At 44.7% G+C, this 23,723-nt stretch overlaps 1 protein-coding gene across 1 annotated transcript in view; it reads left to right on the forward strand.

Moving 5' to 3' along the window:
- Positions 1 to 23,723, forward strand: part of DNAH6 (dynein axonemal heavy chain 6) — a 258,559-nt gene that overhangs the window by 32,225 nt on the left and 202,611 nt on the right. The window contains exons 13-21 of the mRNA XM_056849234.1: positions 1,528 to 1,620; positions 6,205 to 6,324; positions 9,203 to 9,383; positions 10,788 to 10,884; positions 11,521 to 11,716; positions 14,806 to 14,970; positions 15,578 to 15,691; positions 20,245 to 20,370; positions 20,467 to 20,622. Coding sequence (XP_056705212.1) covers positions 1,528 to 1,620; positions 6,205 to 6,324; positions 9,203 to 9,383; positions 10,788 to 10,884; positions 11,521 to 11,716; positions 14,806 to 14,970; positions 15,578 to 15,691; positions 20,245 to 20,370; positions 20,467 to 20,622 — 1,248 coding nt within the window. The remainder of the gene's footprint in view (positions 1 to 1,527; positions 1,621 to 6,204; positions 6,325 to 9,202; positions 9,384 to 10,787; positions 10,885 to 11,520; positions 11,717 to 14,805; positions 14,971 to 15,577; positions 15,692 to 20,244; positions 20,371 to 20,466; positions 20,623 to 23,723) is intronic.

The following is a 23,723-nucleotide window of genomic DNA, read 5'->3' on the forward strand; positions in this document are numbered from 1 at the left end:
GTGACCATGCCAGCAAAGAGATTCACGGGCACAGGGGTGGCCAACTTTGCCCTGTGCCAGTTTTGCCCGTATTCCTTCTCTCTGGCCCTGCTGCAGCAATGAGCACTGGAACAGTGGTGTCCAGCTTTGCCCTGTTCTGGTGTGGAACAGGTGGTGAGGAGGAGCATGGGCACAGCAGTAGCTGACATGGCCTCCACCCTGCTGGTGCAGGTGTGGTGCAGCCAGCAAGGAAGTGTGCAGTCCTTTCTCTACAGTTGTCTCTTTTGCCATCTGAGGTCAGGAGAGCCTGGCAGCAGGGCGGGCCACTTTCCAGAGCGGTTTTGGCCTCCCCATCTGCCTCTGGCTGCTTGGTTTTAAAACACAATGTCTAAAATGTTTAAACTTGTGTCCTATCTTCTAATAGCAAACTTGAGACCCATCTGCAGATACTTATATCTGTGAATTGGGGTCATTGACACCCTTACTTTCACTTGGGGACTGCCCCACAGCCTTCCCCAACGACCCAGCTAATGGCGAGTGACAAAGGTGGTCTGAGAAGGAGCAGCTGGGGCTGCTCAGAGGGACAGAGAAGTCACAGAGCCCAGTGCCATGGCAAGATGGGACATGGCAACTCTCCGGGCTGCCAGGAGCAGAGAGGCCCATGAACCAGCTGCCGGTGATGGTAGTGGCCTGCAGGGAGCTGCACAGGGTGATGGGGTTTGGGTGGAAGGTACAGAGGCCAGTGAGTCGGCCCCCAAGTTCCCCAGGCAAGGGACAAAGGTGGGAGGGGTGGAAGGAGGACGGGAAGACCCTGTACTCCCTAGGGCTGTGTGGCCCTAAAGCGGAAGGCCTTGAGGCTTCTCAAGGGGGCGGAGCCCAGGGGGAAGAACCCTCAACTGAGAACCAGCGTGATTAAGAGCAGTGGTTTGGAGCAGTGGACTCTGATCTGGAGAACCAAGTTTGATTCCCCACTCCTCCACATGAGCAGTGGAGGCTAATCTGGTGAACTGGGTTGGTTTCCCCACTCATCCACATGAAGCCAGCTGGGTGACCTTGGCCTAGTTACAGCTCCCTTAGAGCTCTCTCAGCCCCACCTACCTCACAGGGTGTCTGTTGTGGGGAGGGGAAGGGAAAGTGATTGTAAGCCGGTTTGATTCTTCCTTAAGTGGTAGAGAAAGTCTGCATATAAAAACCAACTCTTCTTCTCTCATTGCCTTTGGGTTCAGGCAATCAGGAGGACCTGACCTTTTGGGGAGGGGGATTGGAGGAGCCTGGGATTAACCCCACCCCAGGGCAGCCTTCTAAAAGCGAGCCAAAGAAGAGTTGGGGAGGAAGAGCACGGCCCCATCCGCGGAGCATGTGGGCAGACCGAGCTGCAGCAGGGGAGAGGGAGCTGGGTAACCATCACAAGCACTTTAAGGTGTAAGAGAATGATTCGATAATCCCATTTTACTGCAATGGAAATTAACTGATTAATTGGTCTACCCCAAATCCATCTTGGCAAACGAATTTTCGATGCAGCAAAAAAAGTTGTTTTTTTCCTCCCAGGTAGAAGATTCTTGGAAAACAACGGAATTCATTGTTCTTCCACATCGTGATGCCAAAGATATTTTTATCCTTGGTGGCACAGATGACATTCAGGTACGAAAATGCTCATGCTAAGGCCAATTGCCCCAGTTCTCCTACATTACTATTCTGTGGTTCTGTTATGGTCGGGTTCCGTTCCTAGAGTGTCCAGAAAAGTAACAGTGACTTTCAGGAGGTTGGTGAAAGATCTCATGCAGATAAAATGGTAATTCCTTTGAGAATTCTGAAGATTTTTATATATTTTAAATATATTTAATATATATTTAAATATATATTTTAAAATATATTTTAAAAAGCTAAATAAATGCCTACCCTGAAAGAAAAAAAATGTTTATTTTTGTTGCCATTTCCAAGAAGTGCTCTTGGGCAGCATAAAAATAGGAGGAAAAGAAAACCCTTTCCAAAGTAGCACTTCATGTGCTGAAAAACATATAAATAAGGAGCCCCGTGGCGCAGAGTGGTAAGCTGCAGTACTGCAGTCAAAAGCTCTGATCACGATCTGAGTTCGATCCCAACGGAAGTTGGTTTCAGGTAGCTGGCTGAAGGTTAACTCAGCCTTCCATCCTTCCGAGGTCGGTAAAATGAGGACCCAGCTTGCTGGGGGTAAAGGAAAGATGACTGGGGAAGGCACTGGCAAACCACCCCGTAAATAAAGTCTGCTTAGTAAACGTCGGGATGTGACGTCACCCCATGGGTCAGGAATGACTCGGTGCTTGCACAGGGGACCTTTACCTTTTTTAAGGGCTAGTTTTAGCATGTAAAGGGCTAGCTATTGTGAGTGTTTTTTTTAATGTTGCGCATGAGTTCAGTTGCACCCTTCAGCAACATTAAAAAAATTCAAATAAATAAATAAATATGACTTTTGGTACACCTGAGGTTATTTTTAAAGGGGTCATTTCCCCCCTCTTTTTGTGCCTACACTCTGCAGAAGAACTATAGATTCCACTCTAGCAAATATTTTCGGTAACACGGAACATCAAAAGGAAGGAGAAATATAGCAAAGTGAGATTTTATGAACAAGCCTATATGTGCTTGAAAAGCAGACAAGACCACTTGGAATGAGAGCTTTGACTCTTGAAAGCTGATATCATGATCGATCTCTGAGGTTCTAAGCTACTGGACTCAAATCTTGCTTTTCTACTGCACACCACCATGGGTACCCTTTGAAACCATGTTTATATGATAATGATGTTTTGGTAATATACAAAGAATTCAAATCAATGTTATTAGTTATTGCTGTTTCATTTAAGCCCTGACCTGGATGGCCCAGGTTATCTTGTTGGATCCCAGAAACTAAACAGGGTCAGCCTTAGTTAGTACTTGGCTTGGAGACCACCAAGGAAGTCCAGGGTCACTACGAAGAGTCAGGCAATGGCAAACTACCTCTGAATGGGCTTTTCTGCATTCTCTTCTCAAAGTTCCTATTTCTTAAGTTTTTTTTTTTTTTAAGTTCCGCATGTGTTTTACTCCCTTTAGAGCAGTGGTTCCCAACCTTTTTTTGACCAGGGACCACTAGGACTTTTTTGTTCGGTGCAGGGACCCCAAGGTTCAAAATAAAAATTCCGAGAATTTGAAAATAAACTTTAATCATAACTGTTAGTTAAACATTAGACTTAGAATAATATTTGAATATATTTTTATAATAGAGAACTTTTAATTGTAAATCAATGTGATTTTTGAGCTTGCATCCTTTTTACAAGCTGGGCAATTCTGGGGCTAATACTGTTGCTCATAGCTACACGAATATCATCACTTGCTTCCAATCGATTTCTTGTCGTGTTCTTAATTATAAGTAAAACAGAAAACCCTTGTTTGCATAAATAAGTTGTGGAGAGGAGCATAAGATATCGCAAGGCGTATCCCCGAACTGTAGGATATGAAATTGCTTTTTTACACCAGAATTCTTCAAGAGAAACTGATTCAAACGCATCCTTCTCAGTGCCTATCATTTTGGAATTCAATGAGCTCTTCCTGGATTTCTTCTGCAACCTCTTCAAACGCAATACCAAAAGGATTGCGAATCAGCTTTTGGGTATCTTTTAATTCTGTCTGGTTATATTCCGGGAAGTAACGGTGGAATTCATCGACCAGCATTTGAAGATGACTTCTGGTGTTGTCTTGTATATTTGCGGTGATCATGTCATCTTTACTATCATCGATCAGTGCTTTTAATGTCACAAACGCAGAATAATTGTTTTCGCCTACCCATAATTGAAGTTTGCAAATAAAGGCACACAGTTTATCTTCAAACATAAAAATGTTTCCCACACCTGCTAAATTTATGTTTCCAGAACCTTGCAACTGTAAGTTTAGTTTATTCAAATGTGAGAAAATATCCACAAGATAAGCCAAATGCATCTGACTTTTCGAATCAGAAAACAGCTCTAGTAAATCTTTAATTTTCTTCTCGGCTAGAAACCTCTTTTCTTAGTTCAAATAACCTTCCCAGCATATTGCCTTTCGATAGCCAACGAACTTTGGTGTGGAAAAGAAGAGTCTCATGATCAGAGTCCATTTCAGTGCACAGTTTTTTTAAAAGGCGTGTATTTAAGGCGCTGCTTTTAATAACATTGACCACTTTTATGGCCATTTCCATGGTATTAACAAGGCTTTTAGGAAGAGTCTTGGAAGCTAACGCCTGACGATGGATGATACAATGAGTTGTTATTGCTGAAGGATTCTTCTGTTTTATTAATGTTGCTAGACCGGAGCGTGAGCCTAACATGGCTGGAGCGCCATCCGTACAGAAGCCGGCGAGCTTTTCCCACATAATGCTATGTTTCTCAAAATACTCCACTATATTCATGACGTCGATACCTTTTGACGTCGTTTCCAGTTTCCGCGAAATCAATAATTCCTCTTTAATAGTGTTGTCGTCTAAAAAGCGGACAAATACGAGCAACTGACTGCAATTAGAAACGTCTGTCGATTCATCACACTGCAAAGCGAAACATGGCGAATTTTTTATTTTCGAAACAAGCTGCTCCTCGATGTCATTTGACATAATTTCAATTCAAGCTTTTACCGTGTTGTTCGATAGAGGTATTTCTTGTACTTTCTTTTTGGCTTCCATCCCTAAAACCTCTTTGACAGCTATCATCAAACAAGGTTTGACAAGTGTTTCTCCTATTGTGTGTGGTTGTGTGAGGCTCACTTGCACCCTCCCCCGGCCTCCCCACCCCCGCATGTTCCTTACTTGTCGCGCGCCGCTCCCGTGAGTCACCACTGCACGCCGCCGCGGTCTGCGCCCGTGAGCCGCCGCCATGCCGCCCACGTAAATATTAATTTATTATGGGTTTATAACTTTGTTTCGCGGACCCCTGGTTTAGTTCTCGTGGACCCCTGGGGGTCCACAGACCTCTGGTTGGGAACCAGTGCTTTAGAGGTTGATTTGATATTGCAGAAGATTATATCTCACTTATTTCCCTGCTGATTTATGCAGCTGCTTTTTACTCTTGATAAAAACGACCACTAGAGGTAGCAAAACACATGCGGAACTTTAAAAAAACACCGAAGAAACAGGAACTTCGAGACAAGGAAATAGAGAATGCGGAAAAGCCCAGTGTCCCTTGCTTTTGAAAACCTGACAGGATCACCATAAGTCCACTGCGACTTGTCAGCACTTTCCACCATCACAAGGTGAATGATTAACCAACGTCAAGTTTTTTTGTTGGTCGTCAGCCCAAGAAAACATATCACCGTCTACTTAACTAACACTTCATCCTTATTCCAGTGGCATCCTAATCAGGTCTACTCAGAATACTGTTTAGGTCTATGCCGGGGTGGGGAACCTTTTTTCCACTAAGGGCCATTTAGATATTTATAACATCATTCGCGGGCCATACAAAATCATCAACTTAAAAATTAGCCAACCAAGCTCCAAGCAGGCAGCTGCCCCAGATGACCCCCCCCCCCGTGGCAAGCAGGCAGGCAGGCATCCAAGTGGTGGCGCACTTGCCCACCTGGTGGCACAGGATGGTCTGTTGCACCAGCTGGGTGTAGCTGGCCAGCTGCACGCCAGAATTGCTCCTGCTCCTCACGGTTGGGGCTGGATTCTACAGCCGGCTCCTGCTACCTCCGCCTGCAGGGATGAAATGAGGACACACTGGCTAAGAACTCCTCCCCCCCCCCCACATTCTGGCCCTGCCTTCTTTAACCCCTCCATTGTCTCCACTTCCGCCCCCAGCCCTCTTGTAGTACAGAGGGAATACGTTTCTCCATGGCCCGGGTGGGAAAGGGTTACCACAGTTTCTTGGGCTGTCCTAGCAGCTCGATAGCTAATGACTCTTCTGCAATGAGGAAAAAAGGTTCCTTTTCTCTGCAAAACAAACTCACATCTGCCTTGAATAGAGGCTATTCCTGTCCGTGGGAGGGGGCAGATCACCAGTCTTAGATCCTTCTGAGCTAGAAATCTGCCAGGACCCATGAAGGGCCAGACCAAATGATTTTGCGAGCCTTAAATGGCCCCGGGCCTGACGATCCCCACCCCTGGTCTATGCAGTGGGGCTCATTCCCAGGATAGTGTTTCTAGTATTGTACTGTTAGTGTGCTTTTAGCTAAAGCTCAGTTTGTTTTTCCAATTAACTCTGATCCTTCTAATGGGAAACTGGGCCATCAAAAATGCTCTTTTAATTCAAGGTCCTCCTGGATGACAGTACTATTAACGTAGCAACAATAGCCTCTTCGCGATATGTCGGCCCTCTCAAAGCACGAGTTGATGAATGGCAAAAGCAGCTTGCTTTGTTCAGTCAGACGTTGGTGAGTACCCTAGTACAAAAAGAATTTCTTATTGTCTTTTGGTTCCTGCCTTAAAGCAGAGAGGTAACCTTGAAAATGTTATCTAATTTGCACCTAAATGGTATCCCAGAATTGCAATTGCTGTATGGTGGCAAATTGATATAAATGACCAGGAATACATAGTGAGAAGATTCAGTTATATGGTTGTCTTTCTTGTGTGACAGAAGTAATCAGGAAGTCCCAGTAATCCTAGAAGGAGAAATAGGCACATCAGATTATACATATTTGGTTGCAATGTCAATGGAGTGACATTCACAGAACAAAAGAAAATAATGTGCCTTAATCTTTGGTAAGATAGTGTTTATACATCAGTTTCATGAAAGACACATGACTGCAGGGGCAGATTCTTGATTGGCTATTTTCAGCTTGGTCATTAATAGCCTGGAAAAGAAGTATGCCCTTGTCAGTATTTGCAGATAATACTCAATTAGCTGAAAATATGTGAAAGGTTTTTTAACAGGGTCTCGAAAGGTTTAGAGTTGATAACGGCTATTCAGCACCGAAAAGTGCAAAATAATGTATTTTGAGGGTGGATAATCATCTCAGTCCTGCACATGAAGTTTTGGTTGTACGACAGAAAGAAAGGGTGTTGGAAGAACTGAGAATAGTGCTGTCCCCCAAACCATAGGTGTAGCGTGTTTTGTTTATTTATATTCCGCTTCCCCCCCCCCATGGGGATCCAAAGCTAACAGTGCAGAAAAAAAAAAAGCAAACAAGAAAGGGAGAGGGAAGCTTATGAGCGCCAAGCAGGTCATATTTCTCTTCTAGCTAATATTCTTCCCAGTTCCAGGCTAAGAACTGAAGATTGAGAACTTTTGGCTGCTCTATTACATGCACTGGTCACCAGGCAGAGCCCCCCCCCCTTCTACATGCTTCCCTTGGTCCCCCTCCCCACTTACTTTGTATAGGGTCTGTTAGTCTCGGGAGTCAGCTCTACTGGGAGCTTAGGGTGTCACCTTTATTATTTGTATTGTTTTATGGAGTTTTTTTTAAAGTAACTCTTTATTTTAATTTTAGTTTACAATAACTACAACAGCAAAAATAAAAATGCAACAGCAGTAGGTTAAATTCCTGATACAGTTGAGATATGTTTCAAAATTTGGTCCCAATATATGTTCAGTGCTTTTTTATAGAAATCATACCATTTGTTGTACTCACTTAGCAGAACTTAATAAATGCAAATCATACAATGGTTTCGTGGGCATCGTTTACTTCGTGATGCCCCCTGCTCCACATATTCTAGAAAAGGCAGCCATCTATTTAAAAAGTTTGTAGTGTAAGATAAGTTATTTGCTGCTTTAAGTTGTGAAGATATCTACAATTAAAAGGTTCTACACCTTCTCATACCATTGCCCAGTAGAGGGCATCTTTGCTTTTTTCCAGTATGAGGCAATCGGAAATTTTGCTGCCAGTAGCAGTGTTGAAATCAGTTCCCTTTTTTGGGTAGGGAGTTGCTGTATATCAAATGTTAACTGTTTCTGTTTCTACGTGACATCATGTTACCCACCCCAAGACCCGCTGTAGTGGGGGAAGGGGCAGGGTATAAATTGAAAATATCAATAAGTAAATAAATACAGATGAGAGCTCTTCATGCTTCTGGACATGCCCAGGTCTTAGGTATTGGGGAGCAAAGAGAACAAACTTGGCGCGACGGTATCCAGCTTCTGTAGCCAGCTAGCTAGCAGGATCTTCCCCAGTTTCTCCCATGCCTGACCCCCCCCAAAAGATACCAACCTATTAGATACTTATTAATAGGGTAGAAAAGAGTGGCAGAGACCATCCACATTTTGACCTCATTCTAAAAGAAGATGAAGAACAGTTGGTTTTTATATGCTGACTTTCTCTGGTGTGTCAGTCAAGGAAAGGTGGAACATCCACTACGCTGGAGATGAGAATGTCCAGTTTTGAAGTGATGCAGACTGTAAAAGGCCCCACTGGTCTCTTACACGTAAAGTGTATGGGTATGCATTCCACAACAGCATTGCTCCAAATGGAGAATTACAGTGCATTCCTGAGCTGGTGGCATGCGGGAAGGAGGAGGCTCCGCGGCGCCTCCTAAACAGTTCCTCACACGCCGAAAACATTTTAAAAGTCTTATTGCGGTTTTAAAATTTTTTTAATGGGGCTTTTCGCCCCATAGAGAAAAGTGAGGATGTGTGTGTTAAAAAGCAGGCGCAGCCTCGCTCTTTTCGCTGCCAGCATACCCTGGGCTAAAGGGGACAGGAGGCTGCCTAACGGCAGCTCCTCCCCCAAGAACGCCCTGGGAACACCTCCTAGGATGCCGGAATGCCCCCCGAAATGCCGGCGCGGGCCTTTACACCAATGGGACGCCGGTGGAAGGCCCCACTGGCGTTCCAGGGTGGCGCTGTGGCGGCGACCAGGCCTTCACTCTGGCACTGGGGCCACTAACGCTGATGTAAGTAGCCCGGTCACTGGCACAGGGGGCTCGAACGCCAGCACAGTGCCTTCCTGGCCTCCTGAGGGCTTTTGCCCTCAAGGCTCAGGAATGCGCTGCTAGAGTTATATGTTTATTCGTAAACTAAAAGAATATATATCTCATCTTTTTGTGCTGGATGTGCTCACTGTTCACTGAGCTAAACTTCTCTCTTCCTTCCTGAACTGCAAGGGCAGAGACTGAGGAGTTTCCTTGCATAGGCAGAAAGCCCAGGGCCTAAGACTACAACACCTTCCATAGGCTGCATTTCTTTTTTTCTTTTTTTAATATGACGGTCATTTAGTCGCTTGAAGATTACAAAGCCAGTCTTGTACTCTTTGTTTTTTGTTTGTTTTTCTAATTTGAAAGGCTGTTAAGAAACATTTATTTTTCTTAATTTTCCAGGAAGAATGGCTGACATGTCAGAGAAACTGGCTGTACTTGGAAAGTATTTTCAGCGCTCCTGATATCCAGAGACAGCTGCCGGCAGAAGCAAAGATGTTCTTGCAGGTTGACAAGGCCTGGAAGGAAGTTATGAGGAAAGTTAATCGTCTGCCAAATGCTCTCCGAGCAGCCACTCAACCAGGTATTAACTTGTCTAAAGTTGCAACCTTCTGACCCCAGTAAAATAAGATACTTGTATGTACTGTTTAAAAAATGCAACAGGGAATACATGCTGTGCAGTGTCTACTGGCATTATTTTTAATAAGCCACACCTATGTTCATAAAGCCAATGTTTGTCTTGTCTGTTGGGTACTATTAATCTATTGGAGTGGTTCTCAAAGTGGGCAGTACCACCCCCTGGGGGGCGGTGGGATTACCTAAGTGGGCACTAAGAGGCAAGGGGGCAGCATGGGCGCGCTAGAGGTGGGCCCCTTCAGCTGTGTTGTTGGAAAAGGTAGGGGGTGCTGGGGTTGAGTTTGTGGAACCAAGGGGGCGGTGTCCCAAAAGGTTTGGGAACCACTGATCTATTGCAGTGATTTTTTAACAGTAATTAGTACACATAGTCAGATTATTAGGAATATGATTTTGCTTTATCTTTTTTAAAATATACACATAAATGACTCATCCTACATTTTCTTCTGGTACTGTGCTTGATATCAGTCTTATTGTTCCATGTAGTCTCTGATATCTTGTTTTACTGTATTTTTTCCTATCCTCCTTTTTCCTCTAGTATATATTTTTCCTTACTTTCTGGTAACTTCTCCAACAAACCCAGTCACTGGATGATCCCGGTGACTAGCCATGTGTGTGTTCTACAGAGATTACAGCTACCCGTGACCAGCTGTGATGATGGCCACATCATATGCTTGTGTATTGTTGCGTTATTGTTGCTTTGCTAGTGCATCTTGATGAGGCACTTGGCTGAGAAAACCATGCGGCGACTGTATTTTTAAAATTTCTAATCTCATTTGATAAAAACATTTAAAGCCCTACATGACTTAGTACCAGGGTATCTGAAGAACCGTCTTCTCCCATATGTTCCTGCCCAAGAATTAAGATCACAGGGAGAGGGCCTCTTGACTGTCCCTTCAACCCAAAAAGCTCATCTGGTGGGTACACAGGAGAGGGTCTTTTCAGTGGTAGCCCCACAATTATGGAACAGTCTTGCCAGGGAAGTGTGCCTGGCCCCCTTGCTCTTGGTCTTCAGGAGGCAGCTGATGGCGGTTTTATTCAGGGTGGCGTTCAATTCGTTTAATTTTTCAGCCCGTTGGCAGTTTTAAATGATAATTTTAATTCATGGCCTTTTATGTGTTCTGTGTTTTTTATGTTTTATGTTCTATTTACGTTGTAAGCCAGCTTGGAGTTCCGTAAGATAGAAAGGCGGCTTATTTTAAATAAACAAATTTCAAGTAGAGCGCATAAAATCGGAAGGCAGTCTGTATTATAAAACCGTTTTCTTTTCCTCCTTTTTCACTCCAGTACACACGCACACACCTTTTTTTATTTTCACTGTGCAAGTTTATTAAACGTTGTTCTTCTGACACAGGCCTGTTAGAGACCTTCCAGAATAACAATGCCCTTCTTGATCAAATTCAGAAGTGTCTGGAGGCATATTTGGAGTCCAAGAGAGTTATCTTCCCGAGGTTAGTTGTGACTGAGTAACAAGGTAATGAAGTCTGAACGTGACAGCTTTTTCTTATAGTGAAGGATATGGTCTAGCCACAGCTAAGCATTTTGTTGTCTAGTTCAAAGCTTCTTAAACTGTGGGTTGCAACCCCATATGGGGTCGCATAACTGAATGTGGGGGTTGCAAAAAATTTGGCAACAGTAAATGTTTGATTTGTATACCTATATACCCGGGGTCGTGTAAAAATATATTGGGCGAAAAGGGGTCGTGAGTCGAAAAAGCGAAGCCCTGGTCTACTTGATCTCAGCAGAAGAGTTAAGCATTACTTTCAATGGGAAAGGTAATTATTTTCATTCCAATCAATGAGGACTTAAACGTGTTTAACTTCAGCTGGATCACATTCCTAAGTTTTTGGCTTTAAGTTGTTGGAAATAATGTACAATTTAACTTCTTATTTAGTCTCCATTCTTATATTTGATTATGAATAAGTTTCACTGAAATAAGTGAGAATAATTGATTCTAGAGCAGAGTAGGCCTTCTGCCTAAAATTATCCTCTGTTCTATCTAAAATCTATTTTAGGAATAAACTTATGAAAAAGAATTTTTAAAAGTTGCATTTTTAAAAAACGTTTTCCGCATTGTTTACGAACAGATTTTACTTTTTGTCGAACGATGAACTTTTGGAGATTTTGGCTCAGACTCGTAATCCTCAAGCTGTCCAGCCTCATTTAAGGAAGTGCTTTGATTCAATTGCTAAGCTGGAATTTGCGTTTATGGCTCCAGCCGAAGGAGAAGAAAAGGTTCTCACCAACGATATTTTAGCAATGCTGTCGCCAGAAGGGGAGCGGGTGAGCAAGTGTTTAATAGCAGTCTCTCATGATGGACTGTGAGTGTCTAGGGAAGGACAGCTGGGATATTGCAAGTAGCCATGCATGACTCTCTTCCCCCTTCAACTCACCTTGCAGTACTCAGCAAATAGCCTGATTTGCCCCAATCCTCAGTCCAAGCATTCAGAACCTCATGGTGCTCCTTATGATAGGAAGCAGGCGGTTGGGTAAGAGTAGCGTTGCCAGCCTCCAGGAGGTGGCTGGAAATCTCCCACTATTACAAGTGATCTCCAGGTGACAGAGCTCAGTTTCCCTGGAGAAAATGGTCGCTTTGGAAATTGGACTCATATGGCATTGAAGTCCCCTCTCCAAACCCCGCCCTCCTCAGGCTCCACCTCCAAAACCTCCAGGTATTTCCCAAGCCAGAGCTGGCAACCTTAGCTAAGAAGCAGGAAGATTCTTCTTCCTTTCTTCATCTTGCCCTCATTCCCTTAGGGTGGCATGGATGCTACATTTTCTAAATGAAAGGTCCCTTGTGTGTGCATGGGCGGGTGGGGGGAGACATGCCATGTTTCACTGGGCATATAGACACATTGCATACCATATGCAATTTATGAGTTCCAAGCCACCCATGGTGAGGGATGGAAGGCAGGTTTTGCTGCCACTGCAATGTTTTCCCCACATCCAACTCTTTTTTCTGTACGAGAGAATGACAGCCATTCCATGATAAGAATAAACTTGTTCTGTACCTCTGCACCTGTTTTTGCAGCTCCACCTCTTCATGTGCATTCCGTCCTGCATTCAGTGTTTTGGTGTTTTTGGGCTGAAATGTTAAGAATAGACTGATAGTTACTTCATCCATTGCTGTACCTCATTGTGAAGTCCTGGCTCCAGTGTGGATGATGAAAGCCACACAGTGGGGACAGATACAAAACGGGGAGAAGGTTATCCATACAGGAAAAATTCCAGGTGTGCAATGAAAAGTTCAGATCAGGTACCTTTATTGGCATAAGAACATTTGGCAGAATACAGTAAAACACATAGAAAGCTATTATAAGGCAGAACAGATTGCAATCATACCAACAAGAAAGTTAGCTACGGTTTCTATAATATTAGGGTCCTGCTTATTAAGAAGAGTGAGAACCGTTAAATAATTAGCAAATTCCTCAATCTAAGATAGAATTTAAGAATTTTAAACGTAATGTTTGATAAAAGGGGCACTGGAAAAAGAACATGTTGGATAGTTTCAAACGATGTTCCCACACAACGTAGAGCTTTTTTATTAGCTAGAGTAAACACTTTCCCATCTAAGATGCTTTCTGGCAGATATTCCCAAATCCCAAGGCATGGTTTATGCTCGTGTAATCTTAATTCAATCGATACTATTGATCACATAATTTTAGATTGTCCTTTTTATGAATGTACGTGCGAAAAACTATTGTCTGCTTTATTAGCTACCAAAAGATCTTTGAACAACGAACTGAAATGTCAATTTCTCTTGAATGACTCGATCCCTGAAATAACGGCGATGGTAGCTCAATTTCTTGCTGAGGTGCTGAAGATTAAAACTGTTTTTAACTAGTATATTTTGTAAATCATAATTTATAGGGAATATTACTAATCCCTAATTTAAAGGGTGCTGTACTTATATCCTGCTTCGATCACTGGCTAAAGTATTGTAATTATGCCAATAAAGGTATGTGTGTGTGTATGTGTGTGTGGATAGTTTCAACCTCTTCGTTTGAACAAGGGCAAAATCTAAATGAAAAATTCAATTGCAATGAAAAATTCATTGCACCCTAACCCCTCTATAATCCAGTCTGTTCATCTGTCAGGGATGCATAAATGAGATTGGGCATTAGATGTGACTGGTAAGGATACCTTTTGCCACACCAACCACATTGGAAGGGAAACGTCTGTCATGGAGCCTTGGCAGAATGGGCTTAGGAAAAAGCTATTTTCCTGGGTGTCTCCTGGCACGGCCCAGAACAGACGTTGATGCTTCCCATCTGCCCGCAGCAGGTGGTTGACTGACACATTCATATTTTTCTGTGACTCCTGGAGCATACTCAGTTCTCAGTAGGTTAGTTGTGTGTGTGTGTGTTTTTTCCCCTTTTGGTTAATTTACAAATTCATATTTTTCTGCATACCTAAGGATCCCCAGAGGATGTATTAATGTTTTGCGCATGGATGATTTTAATTCTTTTATAACTGGCATGAGCCACCTACTTAACTTTTAAATATAAGGAAATCCGGCTGGTCACTTCTGTTGTGCCATTAATAATTTTAAGGGAAACATACACAGTGCAATCCTAAGGGGGGGGGGGAAAGGCCTTTGGAGACAGCGTGACCCCTGCGGCGGCATAATTGCCACTTGCACCGTCCACATGGTCACGCTGAGGAAGAAGAAGAAGAGTTGGTTTTTTATATGCCGACTTTCTCTACCTCTTAAGGGAGACTCAAACCGGCTTACAATCACCTTCCGTTCCCCTCCCCACAACAGACACCCCATGAGGTAGGTGGGGTTGAGAGAGCTGTGCCTTGCCCAAGGTCACCCAGCTGGCTTCGTGTGGAGGAGTGGGGAAACAAATCCAGTTTGCCAGATTAGCCTCCGCTGCTCCTGTGGAGGAGTGGGGAATAAAACCCGGTTCTCCAGATCAGAGTCCACCGCTCCAAACCACTGCTATTAACCACTACACCATGCTGGCTCTCACACCACGCTGGCTCTTAGCGGCACAGCAGCGGCATAGCAGCATGAGACATGGGTACCAGTACCAAAGAGGGCATTCCTTGGTGCAGAGTTGACTTTCTCTAAGCCCTTTTGGCCAGGGAACACCTACTTTTGCTGGGGTTATGCCAGCAAAAATGGTGGCATAGCCCCATGGAACTGCACATCAGTTCCACAGAGCTTCGGGGTATTTTCCTGTGCAGCTTGCTCGCCTTATCACAGCAAACGCTCAGGAGGCGGTCCAGCTAAGCCGTAGCTGCGCCATCCCCGGCTGCAGCGAAACCACCCCCCTCAGGATTGCGCTACCTGTTGCTAAAATATGAACTTAAAGAGTAGCATAAAGATTAAATGAAATTGTTGCTTTTTTTTTCTTTTTTTTTAGGTCAGCTTAGGAAAAGGACTTAAGGCCAGAGGAAATGTTGAAGACTGGCTCGGTAAAGTTGAAGAGGCAATGTTCACTTCCCTTAGGCGCCTCAGCAAAGCTGCCATTGCCGATTACCAGACCAGAGAGAGAGTCGAATGGGTTGTGGCTGGACATCCCTCTCAGGTAACAGCAAGCATTTGAGCTTACAGGCACTCAGGTTTGCTCGTTTTTTCTGTCCAGTAAATCTTGTTGAGTGTCTGTGATTATGACTGTATGCTTAAAGTTAAACATAACCACATTTCTAGTAATGGAATTTCCCAGATCAGTCCCTTTCATTTGTAGCTTGTATCCTCGATACAGGCAGCTGTTTACACTGAACAAAAAATGGCAAAGACCAAGGGCCAAAAGGTGCTCAAGCGCAGCCCGCATTGAATGAACAGGAGCTGCGCAAGAGGACAGTATTCTTGTATTGCTAGCATTCATTCAGTGGGACTTGTACAGAAGAAATTCCCGGCAGAATAAGTACTCATGAACTCATGAAGCTCCCTTCTACTGAATCAGACCCTTGGTCCATCAAAGTCAGTATTGTCTACTCAGTCCAACAGTGGCTCTTCAGAGGCCTTTCATATCACCTACTCGTTTAGTCCCTTTAACTGGAGATGCTGGGGATTGATCCTTGATTCTGTATGCCAAGCAGATGCAGGGATAAGAAGAAGTAGAATACCCTGTAGTCAAAAGATACCTGCTTTAACAGATAACATGTTTGTTCTGCTATGTTTTCTTTGCACAGGTTGTGCTAACCATTTCTCAGCTCATGTGGTGCCGTGATCTAACCCAATGTTTAGAAGGAGAAGATCTTAATCATTTAGAAGCTTTGGCAGAGTTTGAAACTGAGAACTTTGATGTGCGTATTCATACCTGTCACTTTTTTAAAGAACGTATGGTTTTTTTGTATTGTTCTTAGCATAGTCTTTTAAAAAATAAGAATAGATCGGGGTAATACCTTTTTACTACAAGGGTAGGGATTACTTTTAATTTATCCGCAGGCTACTTAGGTGTGTTTAATGCAAACTGTTTTCAGTCATGGGGGAGGGGGATGAATTCTTTATCCAAATAATGCCAAAATTCTAAAATCTACTGCCCCACAACACTCACACTTAAATGAGTCATAGTAGTGTCAATCACAAAACAAGGCAACATGCTGATGTTTAGAGATATATGAATGTTTGTTACTCTGTTTCATTTTTATAATTGTTCCTTTGTCAGTCTTTTGATTTCTCTTCCTGATTGCTAGAGTATAGTTTTAGAGTATATATATAGAGAGAGTATATGTTTGTTTTGAGTGGTTGAATTCTGCAATTTATACCTATTCTCATTTTAGGAGAAATAAACAGGAGTCTTGTGGTAGAAGTTTCCCTTAGAAGCTTTTTTTACTGCCCAAACAATAAAAAGTGCACATCTGCGTGTGCACAAGATGCATATTCAGTTTAAATCTATTTTAATCCATGTATTTGGGGACATAAAGCAGGCTAAACAAACATCTCCCTAAGAGTTAATTTTAAAGGCTTCATAAAACAGTGGACAAGCCTAGGAATGATCTGGAGCCTTGGACAAAAGAAGCTATGCAATCCAGGAGCTTTGTCTAAACAAATTCCACGGAGCTTTCCTGTTCCCAAAGCTAAAAAGATTTTTTCACCCCTTAACCTTATTTCCTTTGGTTTTTGTTCCCATGATGAGGGAGAAAACATTCCCTTCCATAAGCCTCAGTACTTCATGTATGTAAAATGTTTTACAACTACATGTATAAGGTGGTCAGAAAGAATCAGATTTATTGTTACATCATAAGCCAGTAAAACACGTATCATTTATACAAAAGGTAAAAAATTATAGCAGTTCAACCAAAAACATTCCTAATTAAAATTTCCAAGTAATTTATGATAGACTAAAATTGACCAAATTGTGATTTAATCTAATTGCAATTGCCCAACATTAGGCGTCGAACTTTATATACAATTGCACAAAATTTGGCTTCCTTTTTTGCCATCTGGGTATTCCCTTCCCAGAGGAGACTCTTAATTCTCCCTTCATCTGAGCTGACTGTGATTTGGCTGAGCAGGGGAATTATTAACTTACAACGAGCTTCCTCATAGAAGGAGCCATGTACAAGGTGTGTTAAATGGGAATGATGATGGACTCTTTGTGCTAGGAAATGTACAGGGAGAGTATGTCCTTGCTGGTTCTCCTAGATCTCTCAGTGGCATTCTACATTATAGTATTCTTCAAGACCACCTTGCTATGTTGGGACTGGGTAGCACTATTTTACATTGCTCTGATCCTTCTCGAAAGGTAGGTCCCACAAAGTGGTGCTGGGGAATTCTGCTTTTACCCATTAGCCTTTTTTATGCAGGGTGCCTCGAGGTTCCATCTTGGGCCTCATTCTGTTTAACACGTATATGAGACAACTGGATAAAGCTGTCTGGATATATGAACTGTAGTGTCCTCCATTTGCTGATAATGCCCAGCTCTGTCTCTCATGGAGGCAGTGAAAGTCCTCAAGCAGTGTCTGAACTAGACGAATACAAATAAATTAAAGCATAAGTTGGATCCCGTGGCTCTGTTCTGCTAGCAGAGGTGCTTTGCGGTGGTGGAAGGAGCCTTCCCCTGGTACAAAACGTGGATTTTCTTGCATCAAGGGACAGCGCCTTCTGCTAGAAGAATGTACTTCCACTAGTGGAACAAATCCACTGCATCCAGGTCTTTATGAAGATGCTGTTGGTTGGAGATATCACTCATTTAAGAATAGGTATATTTGAGATGGATGAGGGTGGAGTTTAAATTTTTAAATCTTAATCCTGGAGCTTTAAATTTTATTGTAAGCTGCCCAGTGGATCAATTTTGGAACAGGATCCGGTGGTGCTTAAACATATATTTGTTTTTGTGGTAGACTACCCGCTGTGGCCTACAGGCCCTTTTTTTCACAGTACCCTGCAAGGCGTCTAGACCCTAGTGACGGCCCAGGGTCTCTACCTGGCATGTGCCACTCACCTGGTTTTCCCAACATCTGGAAGGGCTTTTCACGCTCTCCGTTCAACCGCTGCCACCACCTGGCCTTTGTAGGAATTACTCACTGAGGGGGCCAGGGCTCCCGCCTTCCTCTCCCTGTTGTGAGGCTTTGCCTCTGTGGCTCCCGCTGTCCAGCACCTGGTTACCACAGGGGCAGCTTACTGCCTTGTGTGCCACTGAAAGACTAGCCGCTTGCCAATTGACTGTCCCCCCCCCATTGGTGGAGCTCCATTTTAAAATAGCTTGCACAGAACAATGGAGGCCTAAGGCGGTACAGAGAACCACAACCAGTATTAAAAGTTATAAAGCAAGGGTGTCAAACATAAGGCCCATCAGCCGGATCCGGCCCCTTGAGAGCTCTTATCCAGCCTGTGAGCCAGTCGAGGCAGCCATCCCCCCCCCCCACACACACACTCTAAATCTGGCGTGGCGTGGCCTGGCCCGACTAAGTGACATTTATGTCATATCTGGCCATCGTAACAATTGAGTTTGACACCCCTGTTATAAAGCATTTATTAAAAAGGAAATGTCCACGCTCATACTCTCAGCACCGGATTGAGCAAGGGATCCAAATAGAAAGGACAGAATACAATTCCTCTGTCCCTCCCTCTGTACAAGCCCTAGTGCAGGGGTCTGCAAACTGCGGCTCCCGAGCCACATGCGGCTCTTTGGCCCGTTGAGTGTGGCTCTCCGAACTTGGTTCGGAGCCCCTGCTCTCATGCCTGCTTGCGCCAGCAGCCAGGCTGCGGAGCCGGCGCGCCTGAGAGAGAGAGAGACAGGCGAGCGGGCGTGCTGTCTCCCCCCCCCCCGCCGTGGAGAATGGCCAAGTCCCCCTTTCCTTTGCCCTCAATGGTTGGGAGGCTAAAGCCTCCCCTCCCCTCTAGCCGCGCGATTGCTGGGCGGGCGGCTCGGCGGTTCCTGCCCCCCCGCCCGCCTATCAGCTGTTGGGCGGGGCGGGCTTCCTTTGGTAGACCTGGCCTCCGGCTGAGTCCCATTGGGAGACCATGTCTACCCACAGGCTTTCTTGGCGGTAGACCTGGACTCCGAGGAGGGGAAAAAGTCCCCCTTCAGAGGCCAGGTCTACCCATTAGCTTCTATGGGCCTCCGGAGGCCAGGTCTACTGCCAAGAAAGCCAATGGGTAGACCTGGCCTCCCAATGGGACTCAGCCGGAGGCCAGGTCTACCAATAGGCTTTAATGGCGGTAGACCAGGCCTCCAGACAAGGACTCCAGACGGGGAGGGGGAAATGGCAGGGACTTACAATTTAATTTTTATCAATAAGATCACTATTAAGTATGATATCAAGTTTTATTCAGTGTACCTATAGTTTAATTAAGACTTAAAACTTTAATTAAAGTTTATTAAGTTAATAAACAGTGTACCTACCTATATAGTTTAAGTTTAAGAAATTTGGCTCTCAAAAGAAATCTCAATCGTTGTACTGTTGATATTTGGCTCTTTTGACTAATGAGTTTGCTGACCCCTGCCCTAGTGGGTCTTAGTATGAAGAAGTCTCCTTAGCTTACATAAGGACATAAAAGCCATGCTGGATCAGACCCCAAGGTCCATCAAGTCCAGCAGTCTGTTCACACAGTGGCCAATCAGGTGCCTCTAGGAAGCACACAAACAAGACGACTGCAGCAGCATCCTGCCTGTGTTCCACAGCATCTAATTTAACAGGCATGCTCCTCTGATCCTGGTGAGAATAGGTATGCATCATGACTAGTATTCATTTTGACTTGTAGCCATGAATAACCCTATACTCCATGATCATGTCCACTCCCCTCTTAAAGCCTTCCAAGTTGGTACCCATCACCGCATCCTGGGGTAGGGAGTTCCACAGTTTAACTATGCACAATTTAACTTAAAAGGTTACAATTGTTCGAAAGGTTTCCCATTACTTTGAAGCCTTTGCTTGGGTGTGCAGGCCAGCATATGACAACGGCTGCCTCCTACAGACCTCAGGTAAGACTTCTGCCTGCCTCAATGGAATCAGCACTAAAGAGACCCTCCTCCTCAGTCCAAGGAGTTTTATCATGTCTCTTTCTCCTGCTCCCGTTGACCAGGTCAGGCAGGTGAAAGAAGCTTTTCCTGAAGTCTTTCTAGCACCTTAAGTCCTCCAAATCTCTCTTACCTGATGGATGTCACCTTTCTAGCTGGTGGTGGTGGGGAGCTTGACCATCCCATTGTCTCTTGCTAGACCTATTTAGCATTTCTAAAGGGTGGCTGAAGTGAGGCTGGAAGGCAGTCAAATTGACTTCTCCCCTCCTGCCTGTTCTCTGCCAAGACAGAGAAAACTTTTTTTTTTCAAACTAAAGGTGAAGGTTTTGCTCAGTTCAGAGTTCCAAAGAAAAATGAATTTCTTCACTGCTTTTATTTATTCTCCTTTTGTAGAGATTAAATGCACTGGCTTCATTAGTCCGTGGCATCCTTCCAAAACTCCACAGAAATATCATAACTGCACTCATAACGATTGACGTACACGCAAGAGATATTGTCACTGAGCTCGTACAACAAAAGGTGTGTTAAAATTATTTACATACTATTTGTACCTGTACTCTTTTTGAAATGACTTAAAATGAAGCGCTAATGAACATTTTCTGTTTTTTTGTAAAGGTGGATTCTGTGGACAACTTCGATTGGCAAAGACAACTGCGTTACTATTGGGACCTTGATCTGGACAACTGCGTGGCTAGGATGGCTTTATCCCAATACACTTATGCCTACGAATACTTGGGGGCCTGCCCGAGATTAGTGATCACCCCGCTTACCGTAAGACTTTGCCTGGCGTTTACTAGACAGACTTTGTTTACAGGGTGGTTTGCCAGTGCCTTCCCCAGTCATCTTCCCTTTACCCCCAGCAAGCTGGGTGCTCATTTGACCGACCTCGGAAGGAAAGTCTCCATTACTTTATGGTGTACTTGCATTGTTCTGGGTGGATTTGGTATGACTGAGAGGTTTACTGCACCAAGTGTCCCAAACGTTTTCCGGGCCTTTTAAACCCTGCATTTTCAGCACTCACTGCATCTTTCCCCCCCATTTGGTTGTGGAACCATTTTCAAAGCGCCGAGTAATCGTTCTTTCCGGAAACCCCTTTCTGGTGATGTTTTTAAATGCTCCGTCTCCATGATGTTTTCTCCACAGGTGCGAAGGGCCGAGAATGTTGCTGCGAATCCCAGTGGCAACACCCACTTTCCCCATGTTTCCTCTCGCTGACTGGCTCCCCTCCAGTTCGTCCCAGTTTGTGTTTTCCAGGGGGCCATTTCACGTCCTTCCATCGCCGTATTGTTTTTTTAACCGAACATTTGAGTCTATCACTGGGAGGAAAGGATGTTAGGAAAAGGGACAAAAGGACATTGGGCCATTGGCACAAAGACTAGAGTACAGCTGCACAATGATGCTGCACAATGACAGCTGCACAATGACGCTCCCCCGCTCCTCCCCACCCCAAAAAAACCATTCTGCTCACCCTGGTCCATTGGGGAAATGTTACGTATTGGCGCTTGTGTTGAAAGCGTCAGTGGCGGAAAGTGTGGTGAGGATTTCCCTAGACAGTTTAAAGGGTTGGGTGGTGAGGACTCACAAATGTATTGGTGTGATAACCCCCATAGTTACAGCAGCTTAAGTATAGCTGTGAACCATACAAAGGAAGCTCTTGGCAAGCACTAATGAACATTTGTCTTTTTTATAGTCTCTAGCAAAAGACATGTTCATGGAGGATAGGGCTTTCTATGGCTACTAGTCAAAATGAATACTAGTCATGGTACATACTTATTGTCTCCAGTATTAGAGGAGCACGTGCATTATATTAGGTGTTGTGGAGCACAGGCAGGATAATGCTGCTGCAGTCATTTTGGGCTTCCTAGAGGCACCTGGTTGGCCACTACGTGAACACACTGCTGGACTTGATGGGCCTTGTTCTGATCCAGCATGGCTTTTCTTATGTTCTTATCCCCCCCCCTTTCAAATGAGTAAAATATTTGGTTTGTCTTTGCGGCAGCTGTGCGACTCCATTTCGGTGACTTTGCACAGGCCAGCTGTAGAGATGAAACAGATTTATACTTTTATTCCAGCTCTTAATGGGGACTCATGATTTTACTAAATAGTGTATAAAGGATATTATTTGTATTTGTTTATTAATGTATATTATTGAATTTTAACTATTAGTATTTGTTCATCTGTATGGCTTCTATGCAGTCCCACATTGGGACTGCGCAGGCGCAGGCCAGCCACGGATAAGATTTGTCAGCTTCTAGCAAAATCTAAAAGAGAGTGCTCCCCCTCCCCTTGGGGCATGCAATCTCCCCTCCCATGGTCACATGACCCAAGGAGGAGGGAGCACTCTTCCCTCCAGTTCTCTATCTGCCGCCATGGAGAAAGAACGTGTCAGCACCTCTCTCTAGCCATGGAGCCCAAAAAAGCTCCACTTTTCAAGAAATGCACTGTGTGTGGTACTAAGATGGCAAAGAATGATACCCACACTAAATGCCTCCTTTGTCTGGGGGAAGGCCACATTCCGGCAGCTTGTAAAAGTTGTTCCAAACTCACCAGCAAGGCCTTGAAGGTTCGGTCGACTCGGTTACTTTCTCATCTCTACAAAGAGTCGCTTCGCCCACGAGGTCGTTCTGCTGAACCGGGTACTTCGACCGGTAAGTCCCAATCCCAAAAAAACTCCAAAAAAGTTGGCCCTTCTAAGAAGCCTTCCTCCGTCGTTATTCGGCCAGCAAAGTTTATTGCTCCGGTTTCGCAAGATGGCCGCTGCCGCGGCTCATCGCACCATGCATCCCGCTCAAAATCGCCTCGGCATTGATCATCTTCGAGGTCGTCGAAGTCCCTTTGATGCCGGTCGCCCTCGGCATCCCCCTGACGCCGATCACAAGCCAAGTCGCTTTGCTTACCTCGTCCGTCTACCGGACATAGCCGTTCACTTCGTTCACACAGTCCGATCACTCAGAGGTGCCGCTACTCCTCTAGGAGCCAGTCTCCCTCTCGTCGGCATCGAGAGGTTTCTCGACGCCGATATCCTACTACTTCCGTCTACTTGGGCTCTTCGGTCGACCCTCGTCGTCTTCACCGACGCTCCCGGTCACGTTCGCCTTCTGGAGGCTCTCGTCGGTGTCAACACATGCCGTCTCGCTGTCCTGATGACCATTCCAAGGATCCCGTTCGCCCAAGGCAAGAGTCGCCTTGCAAGATTCCCCTCTCCAGGTCTCCTTCTATGTCAAGGGACACTGATCCATCCGAGTATGACGCCTCCTTCTCTCCTGGTGATGAGGAGGAATCCCGCACTTCAGCTCCCTCACCCGAGGACACTGTTGGGGACTCTAAACCGCTCTCTCCTACGGGAGATGTCTGTTTATATGCGGAGCAGCTTATTCGCATGGCGAAGGCTCTCAAAATTGAGTTTAAGCCGGAGGACTCCGGCCCTATAGATGATATTATGGATATCCTCCATAACCCTAACCTCGTGGCCCTCGTGGCCCTTCCTATGATAAAGAGCATTCTGGAGGTGATCCGTAACAACTGGGCTAAACCTGCTTCGGTCCCCTCTTTCACCAAGCGAGTAGAGAATCTCTACAAGATTCGCAGGGAAGGTGGAGAGTTTCTTTACCACATCCCCCTCCTAATTCTGTAATAGTGGAGGCTTTTTCTGGTAAATATAGGTCTGGAGCACACTCCTCCCCACAGGATAAGGAAGGCCGTAAACTAGATACCCTTGCCAGAAAAATTTACATTTCCTCTGCGGTGGGCCTCCGCATTTCCAATTTCCTTGCCATCATGGCCAGGTATCAATATTCCCTCTGCGATCGTATATCCCCTTAAATCTCCATCCTTTCCGACGATCAACATCCCTCGGCAGTAGCCATTCAGTC

The sequence above is a fragment of the Euleptes europaea genome, chromosome 4 (genome assembly GCF_029931775.1).
Source record: "Euleptes europaea isolate rEulEur1 chromosome 4, rEulEur1.hap1, whole genome shotgun sequence".
Lineage (NCBI taxonomy): Eukaryota > Metazoa > Chordata > Lepidosauria > Squamata > Sphaerodactylidae > Euleptes > Euleptes europaea.